Source organism: Salvelinus sp. IW2-2015, linkage group LG26 (genome assembly GCF_002910315.2).
Source record: "Salvelinus sp. IW2-2015 linkage group LG26, ASM291031v2, whole genome shotgun sequence".
NCBI lineage: Eukaryota > Metazoa > Chordata > Actinopteri > Salmoniformes > Salmonidae > Salvelinus > Salvelinus sp. IW2-2015.
In genome coordinates, this window is record NC_036866.1 from 2,042,176 (window position 1) to 2,057,667 (window position 15,492).

The 15,492-nt window shown below is 43.4% G+C and overlaps 1 protein-coding gene across 1 annotated transcript; it reads right to left on the reverse strand.

The window, feature by feature from the left end:
* Positions 1-96: 96 nt before the first annotated feature.
* Positions 97-10,622, reverse strand: LOC111952963 (DEAD (Asp-Glu-Ala-Asp) box polypeptide 59). The gene is given in 8 exon segments (XM_070435049.1): positions 97-449; positions 687-815; positions 1,675-1,827; positions 5,070-5,321; positions 5,600-5,689; positions 6,306-6,391; positions 6,394-6,475; positions 9,342-10,622. Coding segments are annotated over 8 exon segments (1,971 nt in total). The 5' UTR covers positions 10,254-10,622; the 3' UTR covers positions 97-182.
* Positions 10,623-15,492: the final 4,870 nt, after the last annotated feature.

Below are 15,492 nucleotides of genomic sequence, written 5' to 3' on the forward strand. Positions count from 1 at the left end.
AATCCCAACATGCCGTGCCCGTGTTTGACAAGTAGATGGCAGTATTTCCAAAATACAACTATATTTAAAAAAAGTCAACTCGAAATTACAACTCAATCAAGTTCATATACATTTATTCAAAGTGGACAAATTACCCAGATATACACACAAACATAAAGTAGCATAATAACGAGTGCATCTGTCTATCTCTTTGAGCTCCTGTTGTGTTTCCGGATGATGTCGAGGAGGTTGCTCTTGGTGACCATGATGTCATCCTCCCCCCTTTGCTTGGCTTTCTGTTTGTCCCTCCTCTGCTGCTCATGGAGGTGGGGGGAGTTGAGAAGCTGGGGGGGAAGCTGGGAACCCGTGGGCTTCACCCGGTTCACCACCTCCAGGAACAGACGCTTGTTGTCGTTGTTGACAAACGTGATGGCCGTGCCCCGGTGGCCCAGTCTGCCTGCTCTGCCCACCTGGGAGGAAGGAGTGTAAAAGTCACACCGGACAGAAACATTTGCAATGTCACCTGAGTAACTAACCCCCCCCACACACACCCCCACTTTCATCCATTTGTAGACAACACTATAGAGAAAAGATTCTGTGCCAGATGCTCCCTCCAAGATGCAAGAAGATATTGTCTCAGACATTGATTTTGTATGACAAAAGCACCCCAGATTTTCCCCATTCACAACAATAGCAAATTGACCCACCTGATGAACATACTCATCCATGTTGGGGGGCATGTCAAAGTTGACCACCAGTTTGACGTTGACCAGGTCGAGCCCTCTGCCCAGTACGCCAGTGCTGACCACCACTTCAAAGTCCCCTTCAAGTAGACCCTGAGGAGGAGGTACAAAACAGCTTAACGGTATAATACTCTTTATGGAAGTACACTGCCTTTGCCTAGCTCTTCTGTTTGAGCCGTAATAGCCAAACCTGGGCCAGTATTCATAAAGCATCTCATAGTAGGAGCACTGATCTAGGATCAGGTCCCCCCCTTATCATAATGAATTGGATTACATGGATATTTAAAAAAGGCTAAACTGATCCTGGTGCTGTGGTAACCAAACTTTTGAGTCGAGACCACTTTCTGAGTCAAAATGAGATCTACCGCTCAGACTTAAACTTATTCAACATTAGCCTATTAAAACAAGTTCTGTAACCATGAGGTTTGTGCAGTACGCTATAGGCCTAATACAGTATCACTGCATATTGTCTATACTTGAAATGCCCTGCCAATGTTCTTCTCAGACCATTTTAAAATTATATAAACAACAAAATAACATTGTAGGTATATGATCACACTGGTAATAGATAATTTGTTGTATAACTTGTGAGGCACAGATGAATGAGAAGAAATGTAAATAATTTGCTTTCTTTATGTTACTGGACTAATGGTGCCTGCCCCTGATGGTCAGTCTCAACGAAGGGAGATCATCGGTGGGGCCTCCTCTCACCGTCGGATCTAGTGTGTATGGTACAGTACTGTACAGTATCCAGGGAAACCCTTTGAAAATTCCACTGAATGTTCAAAGGGTTCTATGCAAATGACAACAATTCTTAATGTTTTAAATCTGTATGAATGAAAATGAGTGTTTCTTATTGGACAAGTCCTGGCACTTCCTTTCCTTGTTGCAGTCTGTCCTGTTTCGTTTGGTGCTAATGAACAAAGAAAAAGCTGTCTGCCACAGGCCTCACCTTGAGAATGCGGTTTCGTTCCCACTGGGTCTTGTCTGAGTGGATGGCCACCGTGTTGAGGCCCATGATCTTCTTCACGGCCTCACACAGTAGGTCCGCCCCAACTTTACAGTCCACAAACACAACCACCGGAGGCTGGTACAGCTTTCCGTCCTGGGTGGGCAAAACAAAGACACAGGTAATGATGATAGATGAAATACACTACATTACATTGAACATCTCATTGCAAAATCATGGGCATTAATATGGAGTTGGTCCCCTTTTTGCTGCTATAACAGCCTCCACAGGCTTTCCACTAGACGATGGAACATTGGTGTCCAAAAATGATGCAGAAAAATTAATCCATGCTTTTGTTACTTCTAGGTTAGACTACTGCAATGCTCTACTTTCCGGCTACCCGGATAAAGCACTAAATAAACTTCAGTTAGTGCTAAATACGGCTGCTAGAATCCTGACTAGAACCAAGAAATTTGATCATATTACTCCAGTGCTAGCTTCCCTACACTGGCTTCCTGTTAAGGCAAGGGCTGATTTCAAAGTTTTACTGTTAACCTATAAAGCGTTACATGGGCTTAAGCTCGCTGCCATATCTTTCCGATTTGGTCCTGCGTACATACCTACACGTACGCTACGGTCACAAGACGCAGGCCTCCTAATTGTCCCTAGAATTTCTAAGCAAACAGCTGGAGGCAGGGCTTTCTCCTATAGATCTCCATTTTTATGGAATAGTCTGCCTACCCATGTGAGAGACGCAGACTCGGTCTCAATTTAAGTCTTTACTGAAGACTTATTCTCTCAGTAGGTCATATGATTGAGTGTAGTCTGGCCCAGGAGTGTGAAGGTGAACGGAAAGGCTCTGGAGCAACGAACCGCCCTTGCTGTCTCTGCCTGGCCGGTTCCCCTCTCTCCACTGGGATTCTCTGCCTCTAACCCTATTACAGGGGCTGAGTCACTGCTTACTGTGCTCTTCCTGCCGTCCTAGGAGGGGTGCATCACTTGAGTGGGTTGAGTCACTGACGTGATCTTCCTGTCTGGGTTGGCGCCCCCCCTTGGTTTGTGCTGGGTGGCTATACTCGGCCTTGTCTCATGATGGTAAGTTGGTGGTTGAAGATATCCCTCTAGTGGAGTGGGGGCTGTGCTTTGGCAAAGTGGGTGGGGTTATATGCCTTCCTGTTTGGCCCTGTCCGGGGGTATCATCGGATGGGGCCACAGTGTCTCTGACCCCTCCTGTCTCAGCCTCCAGTATTTATGCTGCAGTAGTTTATGTGTCGGGGGGCTAGGGTCATTTGGTTATATCTGGAGTACTTCTCCTGTCTTATCCGGTGTCCTGTGTGAATTTAACTATGCTCTCTCTAATTCTCTCTTCTCTATTTCTTTCTCTCTCTCGGAGGACCTGAGCCCTAGGACCAGCGTCAGGACTACCGGGCATGATGACTCCTTGCTGTCCCCAGTCCACCTGGCCTTGCTGCGGTTCCAGTTTCAACTGTTCTGCCTGCGGCTATGGAACCCTGACCTGTCCACCGGACGTGCTACCTGTCCCAGACCTGCTGTTTTCAACTCTCTAGAGACCGCAGGAGCGGTAGAGATACTCTTAATGATCGGCTATGAAAAGCCAACTGACATTACTCCTGATTATTATTGACCATGCTGGTCATTTATGAACATTTTAACATCTTGGCCATGTTCTGTTATAATCTCCACCCGGCACAGCCAGAAGAGGACTGGCTACCCCTCATAGCCTGGTTCCTCTCTAGGTTTCTTCCTAGGTTTTGGCCTTTCTAGGGAGTGTTTTCCTAGCCACGTGCTTCTACACCTGCATTGCTTGCTGTTTGGGGTTTTAGGCGGGTTTCTGTACAGCACTTCGAGATATTAGCTGATGTACGAAGGGCTATATAAAATAAACTTGATTTGAGTTATACACGGTCTTGCTTCCATTCTGCCACAATAGCATTAGTGAGGTTGGGCACTGATGTTGGGCGATTAGGCCTGGCTCGCAGTCAACGTTACAATTCATCCCAAAGGTGTTTCGATGGACTGAGGTCAAGTTCTTCCACACCGATCTCGAAAAACGTTCAATTCTCTGGCAACAGCTCTGATGAACATTCCTGCAGTCAGCATGAAATTGCACGTTCCCATCAACAACTTGAGACATCTGTGGCATTGTGTTGTGTGACAAAATTGCACATTTTAGAGTGGCCTTTTATTGTCCCCAGCACAAGGTGCACCTGTGTAATTATCGTGCTGTTTTATCAGCTTCTTCATATTCCACAGCTGTCAGGTGGATGGATTATCTTGGCAAAGGAGTAATGCTCACTAACACGCAAGTAAACAAATTTGTGCACAAACTTTTAGAGATAAGCTTTTTGTGCGTAATTAACATTTTCTGGGATCTTTTATTTCAGCACATAATCGGTTTATATTTTTGTTCAGCGTAGAAGGAAAAAATGTATATTTAAATTGTTGGAAAATAGACTGTGGGACGCAGGTCAAATATAGGAGTACAAGTCAACATCCCCCTGGATGGTAACATTGATCTAAGCAGCAATGCCATTTCTCCAACGGGTCTGTGAAAGCACAGCCTCTTCCCGCTCCCTACCTTATATAGATGGTATGAACCATTACTCAGTTTCCTGGAGCAAAGCCATGGCTGAGGGCCCACCCATTTCCTCTGGAGAGGGGGGGACAGGGCTGCAGCGACTGCTGTCTTAATATGGTCCAGTGGGAGTCTTCAGGAGATACTGCAGGAATTCCCACTTTTGACAGATTTAAAAGTGATTCTCCAGTACTTTTGTATAATTTTTTTGCCAGTAGCACTCACAAGCTAAAAGTGGTTGCAGAAAATTGTGTACTACATCACATGCAGATATGTGCACCACGTCATTGCTCTTTCTCACTATGCTGTGTGTGAATCTTGCTAGCTGTCACTCAAATGCAGAGAGACTGAAGCTCATTGGCTAGAACTCTATTTGCTAGGGGGCTGGCCCACATGGGGGGAAAATGTAAGGTAAATGGCACAGCACAGATTCAAGAAAAACAGTTGCTTTCAAACGAGGGATTACACATCGACACATTCAGCCCAAAGCAGGAGGTTTAAAAAATACGTAGTAGTCGCCAAAGTTTCGGGGCAGGTCTTTAATAACACTCCTTGCTGAGAGCATATGCTTCATGACACTATACAGAAAATGCCAGTAACCTGTAATTAAAATTCACAAGTTAACATTAAAATGTCATTTACACCTGGGTCGTGTTCATGAGGCCACGCAACAGATAACATTTTAAATAATTTTACAACAGAAAACAAGAACTCCCCGCTTCAGTCTGTTTTATTCCGCTTGTTGCCTAATGAACACAACCCAGTACACTGAAGAAAAGCTATTGAAAAAAAAATCACCTACATTTAAAATCTCAAAGAGCTTCTTCTTCTTGGAGGGCTCCTCCACCCAGAGCACTATCTGGCGGATGTCGGCGCAAGGCTGGTTCCTGTCCCCGATGGCGATACGTACCGGGTCCTGGGTCAGTCGGGCCGCCAGCTGCTCTGTGCCCTTGGGGATGGTGGCAGATGTTAGCAGGGTCTGGTGCTCCTCCGGGATGTTCTCCAGAACCTTCAGGATCTGCTGCTGAAAGCCCATCTTCAGCATGGTGTCTGCCTGCACTCATAAGAGGACACATTATTTTTCATTCTGCTGAACAATGTAGAAATAGTATTACCGGTACACGGGACGGGGGTCAATCCCATTTCAATTTAAGTCCATCTACAAAAATGTGCTCTTTTGACAACTCTGGTACATTTACATCGATGTGAATACTGAAATGTTGATTAATGTGCACGGTCCTTGTCAAACAAAAGGGCAGGGGCCTTTTAAAACCATTTCAAAATGACTGCACAATAGTGTTCTTAATTAATGCTATGAGAAGGCATGTTTACCTCATCAACCACCACAACCCTCACTTCATCCAGCTGCACTGCCTTCTGTTTCAGGATCTCCAGCAGTCGTCCTGGGGTAGCGATTATTATCTAGAAGGCAATTAAGTTGGCGATTATTATCTAGAGGGCAATTAAGTTGCCGATTATTATCTAGAAGGCAATTAAGAGAAAAACAAATACAGGTTGGTTAGTCAAACTGTATTAATTAAATAAATGAACTTAATGTTTCTTATGGCAAGTGGTAACTGTACTTTGCACATAGATAGAATTTGAGACAAGCTTATTTGCATCAGTTTTTGAATGACTGTAGTCTTCCTTTCTCATGTCTATCTGCATAGTATAGCCTATCATTTGAAATTGTAGCAAAGCTATGGAGGGCCTTCATTGCAAGGTTATGGGAATTTAATATTGACATACTGTAGAAAATGTCTGGTAAACATTGACTTAATATTGTCCAGTACTCTCTTTGAAACATAGACGTAACAATTGTACACTATTGTACGGCAGCATGAGAAACGTTGAGGTAACGTACACTATTGTACAGCATCATGAGAAACGTTGAGGTAACGTTGTACACTATTGTACAGCATCATGAGAAACGTTGAGGTAACGGTGTACACTATTGTAACAGCATCATGAGAAACGTTGAGTAACGTTGTACACTATTGTAAACAGCATCATGAGAAATGTTGAGGTAACTTTGTACCTTGATGGTGCTCTTGAGGCGGTGGAGCTGCGGGGGCAGGGGCATGCCTCCTACCAGCAGGCCAGTTCTCATGTTAGGTAGGCCATCACCAGCTCCTTGGTCTGCCTCTCGATCTGGATGGCCAGCCCCTGGTGGGGTCAGGATGAGAGCCGCCGGACACCGAGACCACCCTCCACTAGCCCCTGATTGGGGAGGAATCAAGACAATATTTATAAACAAAAATTGGCTTTTTGGTCTTAGGGTAGCAAATACTGGTAACTTCCACACTTTTTAGGTTTAGGTTTAGGCTCCGTAAGGGTTAGGCTCACCGTAAGGGTTAGGCTCCGTAAGGGTTAGGCTCCGTAAGGGTTAGGCTCCGTAAGGGTTAGGCTCCGTAAGGGTTAGGCTCCGTAAGGGTTAGGCTACATAAGGGTTAGGCTACATAAGGGTTAGGCTACATAAGGGTTAGGCTACATAAGGGTTAGGCTACATAAGGGTTAGGCTACATAAGGGTTAGGCTCCGTAAGGGTTAGGCTACGTAAGGGTAGGGTTAAGGTTAAAGTTTTACATCAGATTTTTGGGGAGAGAAATTCTTCAACTTCCAGCTTGCTTTGCAGCTAGGCCCAAAGGTGTGATTATCACACTATCAGGATGCCACATAGTCTGCTCCTACCAGACCAATATATAGTCCAATGAATTACATCACGCAAAGCCACGTAAAATGCTTAAAGGTTTGATCTACTTGTTTTCCCCACATACAGCAGTATAAATGAACTTAATGTTTCTTATGGCAAGTGGCAACTGTACTTTACACATAGATAGAATTTGAGACAAGCCTATTTGCATCAGTTTTTGAATGGCTGTAGTTTTCCTTTCTCATGTATATCTGCATAGTATAACCTATCATTTGGAATTGTAGCTAAGCTATAGAACATAAAACAGGCCTGTGCATATGAATTACTCATCGCTGTTGCTTCAAGGAGTCCCCAGTGAGGGACCGGTTCAAAATTGGGTTAACAGCTGTGTTGGATTTTCAAAGTTTAGCCGAGGTACTTCTTGCTGAAAACGGTGCCAACAGTGAGGTTGAAATACAGCAAACTGTCTGAAGTATTTGTTATAGAGTCCTTTCTGACAAACCTTGATGTGCCTTTTTTTTTTTCAACTTTAAAATGTTCCTCCTTTGTTACTCAATATTGTGAGAAATTATTCCAGTATTTTTCACAACCATGAAATCAAAAAAGTATCATGAAAGATGAACACTAAGGAGCTTTTCACACTTCAACCGAGCCGAGCCTGTACAAAGCTGTACTAGGTACAGTTGAAGTCGGAAGTTTACATACACCTTAGCCAAATACATTTAAACTCAGTTTTACACAATTCCTGACATTATCTCATAGTAAAAACTCTGTCTTCGGTCAGTTAGGATCACCAATTTATTTTAAGAATGTGAAATGTCAGAATAATAGTAGAGAATTATTTCTTTCAGCTTTTATTTCTTTCATCACATTCCCAGTGGGTCAGAAGTTTACATACACTCAATTAGTATTTGGTAGCATTGCCTTTAAATTGTTTAACTTGGGTCAAACGTTTCAGGTATTCTTCCACAAGCTTCCCACAATAAGTTGGGTGAATTTTGGCCCATTCCTCCTGACAGAGCTGGTGTAACTGAGTCAGGTTTGTAGGCCTCCTTGCTCGCACACACTTTTTCAGTTCTGCCCACAAATTTATGGGATTGAAGTCGGGGCTTTGTGATGGCCACTCCAATACCTTGACTTTGATGTCCTTAAGCTATTTTGCCACAACTTTGGAAGTATGCTTGGGGTCATTGTCCATTTGGAAGACCCATTTGCGACCAAGCTTTCACTTCCTGACTGATGTCTTGATGTTGCTTCAATATATCCACATCATTTTCCTCCTCATGATGCCATTTATTTTGTGAAGTGCACCAGTCCCTCCTGCAGCAAAGCACCCCCACAACATGATGCTGCCACCCCCGTGCTTCACGGTTGGAATGGTGTTCTTTGGCTTGCAAGCCACCCCCTTTTTCCTCCAAACATAACGAAGGTCACTATGGCCAAACAGTTTTTGTTTCATCAGACCAGAGGACATTTATCCAAAAAGTACGATCTTTGTCCCCATGTGCAGTTGCAAACCATAGTCTGGCTTTTTATTGCTGTTTTGGAGCAGTAGCTTCTAACTTGCTGAGCAGCCTTTCAGGTTATGTCGATATAGGACTCGTTTTACTGTGGATATAGATACTTTTGTACCTGTTTCCTCCAGCATCTTCACAAGGTGCTTTGCTGTTGCTCTGAGATTGATTTGCACTTCTCGCAACAAAGTACGTTCATCTCTAGGAGACAGAACGCGTCTCCTTCCTGAGTGGAATGACGGCTGCGTTGTCCCATGGTGTTTATACTTGCGACTATTGTTTGTACAGATGAACGTGGTATCTTCAGGCTTTTCGAAATTGGTCTCAAGGATGAACCAGACTTGGAGTTCTATTCAAGACAATTTTTTTTTTCCTGAGGTCTTGGCTGATTTCTTTWGATTTTCCCATGATGTCAAGCAAAGAGGCACTGAGTTTGAAGGTAGGCCTTGAAATACATCCACAGGTACACCTCCAATTGATGTCAATTAGCCTAACAGAAGCTTCTAAAGCCATGACATTTTCTGGAATTTTCCAAGCTGTTTAAAAGGCACAGTCAACTTAGTGTATGTAAACTTCTGACCAACTGGAATTGTGATACAGTGAATTATAAGTGAAATAATCTGTCTGTAAACAATTGTTGGAAAAATGACTTGTCATGCACAAAGTAGATGTCCTAACCAACTTGCCAAAACTATAGTTTGTTAAGTAGAAATTTGTGGAGTGGTTGAAAAATGAGTTAATGACTCCAACCTAAGTGTATGTAAACTTCCGACTTCAACTGTAGGTATGCATCCACCATAGTTGCTGGAACCATGCTGAAAAGGTCAATGTGAAAAGAAAACTTTCAGACCCAGCATAGTTCAGGTCAGTGTGATATAACAGTGTAATAATCAAGCCAGCCACAAAACTGTATTTCACTGTACCTTCAAAGCACACACTACCACTGGCAGCAGAAAGGCCACCGTCTTCCCGGAACCTGTGTCAGCACTGGCAATCACGTCCCTGCCAGCCAAGCCAACAGGCACCATCTGCATCTGGACAGGGGTGGGCGCCTCATACCCTGCCTTCTTCAGGTTGGCACTGAGAGTCGAGGGAAGGTTACATTGCTCAAACTCTATGATGGGCCTGCCCACCTCCCTGCCCTCTGTCACAATGGCCAGCTCCTGCTTTACCCGCTGCACTTGCTCCTCTGTCAACCCAGAGATAAATGCATCTTCCTTGTAGGAATAGTCCTTGTATACATCCTCAACACTATTGCCAGCTGTGTCAACGGCTGGCTGTCCACATTGTGAAGTCCTCTTCTCCCCTGTGTCATCACGGTTAAAGGCATCTTCCCCTGTGCCCATGCCCATTTTAGCCAGGTGACTGGCCTTGCACTCTAGGCTGCACACATCATTGTCAGTGCTGTCGCAGATGTACTCCCCGAAGCGAGCACACATGACGCAGACGGGCTCCCCCGGTTCGGGCCATCTCTGGCTCTTTCTGAAGGATTTTACAGGCTCCTCTTCTTCACTTTCCTCTGTGCTGGACTCAGACTCTGAGGACTGTTGGTCTTCTGGTGCTCGTACAGGACTACATGTACCCTGCTCCAGGGTTGGAAGGTGTGTGTCCTGGTAATCAGGCTTCACCTGTGTCTCAGTGTTCACGTCTGTCTCTACACTCTCATAGGGAGCTGTAGTGGAAGTCTTTAGGCTGGGGGGTTGTCCTGTGCCATCACTGCCTTCCTTTTCTCCCTCCTGGCTCACCTTGCACTTCTTCTTAAGCACCTGACTTGTGTTGTCTGTTGGTCTCTTCACTTTCAGTGCTCTTGGCATAAACATGTTTCCAAAGTATTATTGTAAAGAGCATGAATGGGTGTGACAGACGGTTACGAATACGATAGTCACGATGTTTAACGTTAATCAAAGACTATCTCAGTGATAATGCCACCTGTACACAGATGAGTGGGCATCAGCTAGCCAACGCTAGTAACTTCAAGCCTAGCCAACTAGCGATACAAAACAACACTAGATTTTGGCGCAATTACATTGCGATTTAAAGACCAAATCGACGCAAGTAAACCCACAAAACGATTATTAATTGTTGGTGAAAAACACAACTAAAACGAAGTAAACACCCAAACTGAGGCTAGCTGCTAGCGAGCATAAAGCATTTTATCCACCGTCGACTCACTCAGAAAGCTGACTCATGTTGATGACGTCTCTAGTCTTTTTCTTCTTCTTTGGGTTTTATGGCGAACTACACGCAAAAGGTCTCTTTTCGCCACCAACTGAACGGGGGTGAAAACATTTACCAAAAAAAAAAACATTCCATATGGGGAAGGGAAAATTTACATGAATCCACCAAACTACAAAAAAAATCTGCATATTCGATTAGTATCTTTTTAAAATCTAATTAAATAGTTTTTGTTGATCATATTACTCCAGTGCTAGCCTCTCCACTGGCTTCCTGTTAAGGCAAGGGCTGATTTCAAGGTTTTACTGCTAACCTACAAAGCATTACATGGGCTTGCTCCTAACTATCTTTCCGATTTGGTCCTGCCGTATATACCTACACATACGCTACGGTCACAAGACGCAGGCCTCCTTACTGTCCCTAGAATTTCTAAGCAAACAGCTGGAGGCAGGGCTTTCTCCTATAGAGCTCCATTTTTATGGAATGGTCTGCCTACCCATGTGAGAGACCAGACTCGGTCTCAACCTTTAAGTCTTTATTGAGACTCATCTCTTCAGTAGTTCCTATGATTGAGTGTAGTCTGAAGGTGAACGGAAAGGCACTGGAGCAATTTACTGTCTCTGCCTGGCCGGTTCCCCTCTCTCCACTGGGGTTCTCTGCCTCTAATCCTATTACAGGGGCTGAGTCACTGGCTTACTGGTGCTCTTCCATGCTGTTCCTGGGAGGGGTGCGTCACTTGAGGGGGTTGAGTCACTGACGTGATCTTCCTGTCCGGGTTGTGCCGTGGCGGAGATCTTTGTGGGCTATACTCGGCCTTGTCTCAGGATGGTGAGTTGGTGGTTGAAGTTATCCCTCTAGTGGTGTGGGGGCTGTGCTTTGGCAAAGTGGGTGGGGTTAAATCAAATCAAATCAAGTTTATTTTATATAGCCCTTCGTACATCAGCTAATATCTCGAAGTGCTGTACAGAAACCCAGCCTAAAACCCCAAACAGCAAGCAATGCAGGTGTAGAAGCCTGCATTGCTGTAAGGAAAACCTCCCTAGAAAAGCCAAAACCTAGGAAGAAACCTAGAGAGGAACCAGGCTATGAGGGGTGGCCAGTCCTCTTCTGGCTGTGCCGGGTGGAGATTATATCAGAACATTATTTTAGGCTGGGTTTCTGTACAGCACTTTGAGATATCAGCTGATGTAAGAAGGGCTTTATAAATACATTGGATTGATTTACAAACATGTCAGAAGCAAATTGACATGTTGACATAGCTGCACATCTCACATCGAAGTGGTTTCAATGAATAATGTTGAATTCAACTAGCCTAATTGTATCAATGATGATGCATATTAGGACTACAAATCCACATAATAAAGGAATGATGCATTATATATAATGTAAATACTTGCAACTGACAATACAAGGCTGACCCACCACAAATTATTAAGCAAATTCATCAAGGTTATATCTGAATTTTTGTCCAAACTTAAGTTATTGATATATCCTTGTTCTGTTCAATGTTCTCTAACTACATATGACTCTAAATACCCCCAATGTATGTTGTTAAATTCAAAAGAATACAATATAAAAATAGCTGACACCATTCAAATCAATGAGGGTTTGGAACTTTAAAGCCAATTATCTCAGAATCATCTTTTTGCAGATAGAACCGTATAGTCCCAAACTCTCGACAGGCGAATCTATTTAATTGGTTAAAGTTAGAATGTTTATCTATCCAGGGATGCATTTTACATATAAACAGACAGAACATAAACATTTTATCCAAACAAATCAAGTTATGTATGCGATGCGTAGATTTCGTCCAATTTCTAACTGTAGTGAAAGCATGCTGGCCTCTTTTGATGTTGTGCAGAAGTTACTGGATGGTACGCGCACGCGCAATAGTGCAGCACTTTCTGAGCCACAGTGCGGCAGGAGAACCGCAACAAGCGAGGAAAAGCAGAGGGGAACCAACTTGTGTTTGAAAACAAAGACTTGAATGGGAATCGGAATGTTTTTTCTCTCTATCTGAAGGAAATATGCGCCTTCCTCAGTGAGATTCTTCTGAAATAGGTTGACAGCTATTAGGCGAACCCCATTTAAACTGGGGCGTATTCATTACGCCGATTCTGTTGCAAAACTTTTAAAAGTAAGCAAACGGAACGAAACGGGGAGGGACCTACCTGAATTTCTCCAATAGAAACTCTGTTTGGACTAATGATTACAACCCAGGTAGCAGCAGAATGGCTGAAAAATACAGGCAGAGTCGCTAATTCCACTATTCATATTGACTCAGAGGAGTTAGACAATACCATACTGATGGTTCGCAGTCAAACCTCCATGTCTCCTCCAACGAATTGTACATTTACATAGGCAAATCAAGTAACGTTTGGCGCATTCAATTCCTTTGGTGGGATGTCATCGACTTCTATTGCTACATAGTTAGTCATCATTTGACACTTCAGGGTGTTATGATGGGTGAAGTGACGGACGCCAGGGAAATTAAAAATACCTTTATTGTTCCCGCAATAAAGTCTTCTGATCACTATGATTGTTCTCGAGCAAAAATCTACTGTAGCCTCACGTGGCTGGTGGCCAAAGCATTTGGGACAGGTAAGTGTTATGTTTATAAATTGCATGGTTTCATTTACTTTGTCAATAATTACATCTATTTGTTTTATCAAACACATTTGTCAGCAATGTGGCTGTTTTCCCCTTTGCAATATTATAGCTCAGCTATACAAATAACACACACACCACACCATTCAAGCTAACATGATATGCATTATTAAAGTGCAATTGATGTGTATGTAGTATTTATATAAATACACTGTAAAACCAATGTATTTAGATTCCCCTAAGAGGAGAAGCATCCATCCAAACCAAACAGGCACCATTCTCAAATAGACCTCTGCTAATTAAGAACCAGAACAGCTGCATGATCAATTATTATCTAGTTCAGTTCAGTTCATTGGCAGTGGGCTATAAACATGAGGGTGTGAAGCAATGCAATGCCACTGATTGTGAATGTATCCTGCTTGAGAGCTGTGACTCTTGAGTATGACACCACCCACACCATAATATCAGACCTAGATGGCTGACGATGCCATCCTACATTCACTATCAAATGGTTATAGTTGTTACCATGGTTATAGTTGTTACCATGGTTATCAGTAAAGCCTCTATAGTAAGAGCATATTATTATGTCTAACAGTAATGATAACGGTGATACTCGGGTTCACATTGGTGGCTATATCTACAGTAGACCTACTTACAGTATTAGCCTCAAATGTGACTCTTGTGACTATCACCATAGTAACAAAAATGGCTATGTTTGGATAGCCATTCAGGTCCTTCAACAAAGACAACAGTTTTATGTGGTGGTAATATAAATTCATTTGGATATAAATTCTAATCTGAAGACAAACCTTTTGTCACTTTTTAGGGGGGTGTACAGACCATGATATATCCGTAAGATGTGAATCATCACAATCCAATTGTTTTCCACCTCACCCCATTGCTCTAAACTGCATTGAGTCCCAATGGTCACTGATGACCAGATTAGAGATCTTCTGACTCCTCTGTGAAGCAAGGCCCAGCTCAATGATGTAGAATGTAGCTTGAAGCTGGTCAAGAGGTACTTGAGGGTCTGGTTTCCCGGATACAGATTGAGAGTAGACCTGGGCTAAAAAGCATGTTCAATCGAGATTCTCCACTGAAAMAGCATTTTAGTCTAGGCTTCATCTGTGCCTGGGAATCTGGCTCTAGAGGTCTTTTCGATACATTTTAATTACTGCACCTTGAGTTTCATTCCAAGACATGTAGTATTGCTATAAGCCTCATAGTCAAGGGGACAATATGTGACCTTTGAAAGCAGTTCTAACAGCACGTGTTCTGGGAGAAACTACTTCATATCTTATACTCTCTTATTTGATCTGTTTTGATCCTTGGTTTTGGGTTTGGTAATAGCCAGCAGTTTGCCTAAAGGATGACTGTGTTGTATAACCTACTCCGTGTACTCAAGCCTACGGTTTATTAAAGGCCATAGAGCAGATGCAGAGATTGCTTTACTGAAGGGAACATAGTAGTTGGGGTGGCAGGTAGCCTAGTGGTTAGAGCTGCTGTTGCTTGATCGAATCCCCGAGCTGACAAGGTCGTTGTGCCCCTGAGCAAGGCAGTTCCCGGGTGCCGTGTATGTCAATTTAAGGCAGCCCCCCCACACCTCTCTGATCCAGAGGGGTTGGGTTAAATGCGGTAGACACATTTCAATTGAATGCATTCTGTTGTACAACTGACTAGGTATCCCCCTTTCCCTGTACAACTGACTAGGTATCCCCCTTTCCCTGTACAACTGACTAGGTATCCCCCTTTCCCTATACAACTGACTAGGTATCCCCCTTTCCCTATACAACTGACTAGGTATCCCTCTTTCCCACTACACCGTCCGCTCGCTGATGCAAGACAATTAATTATGTTTCATGTCCTCACTGTGCTTTGAAATAGCCAGTCTAATAAAATATGTACGCTAATATTGTTATTTTGGTTCATTTKTTTATGTATGRAGCATTTGTACCGGGTWAGCGTCAAAGGGGCGGCYGGGTAGCCTAGTGGTTAGAGCGTTGGACTAATAGCCAAAAGCTTGCAAGATCAAATCCCTGAGTTGACAAAAATCTGTCGTTCTGCCCCTGAACAAGGCAGTTAACKCACTAGGCCGTCATTGTAAATAAGAATTTGTTCTWAACTGACTTGCCTAGTTAAATAAAGGTTKAATAAATAAGGTGACGGTGCCAAATGTAAGGAGATGTATGGGGTCTACATGTCTCCTCAGATACAAAGCTAATGTCTGATATGAGACTTTAATAGTTGGACTAGATATAATAACCATTGTTCACTAAC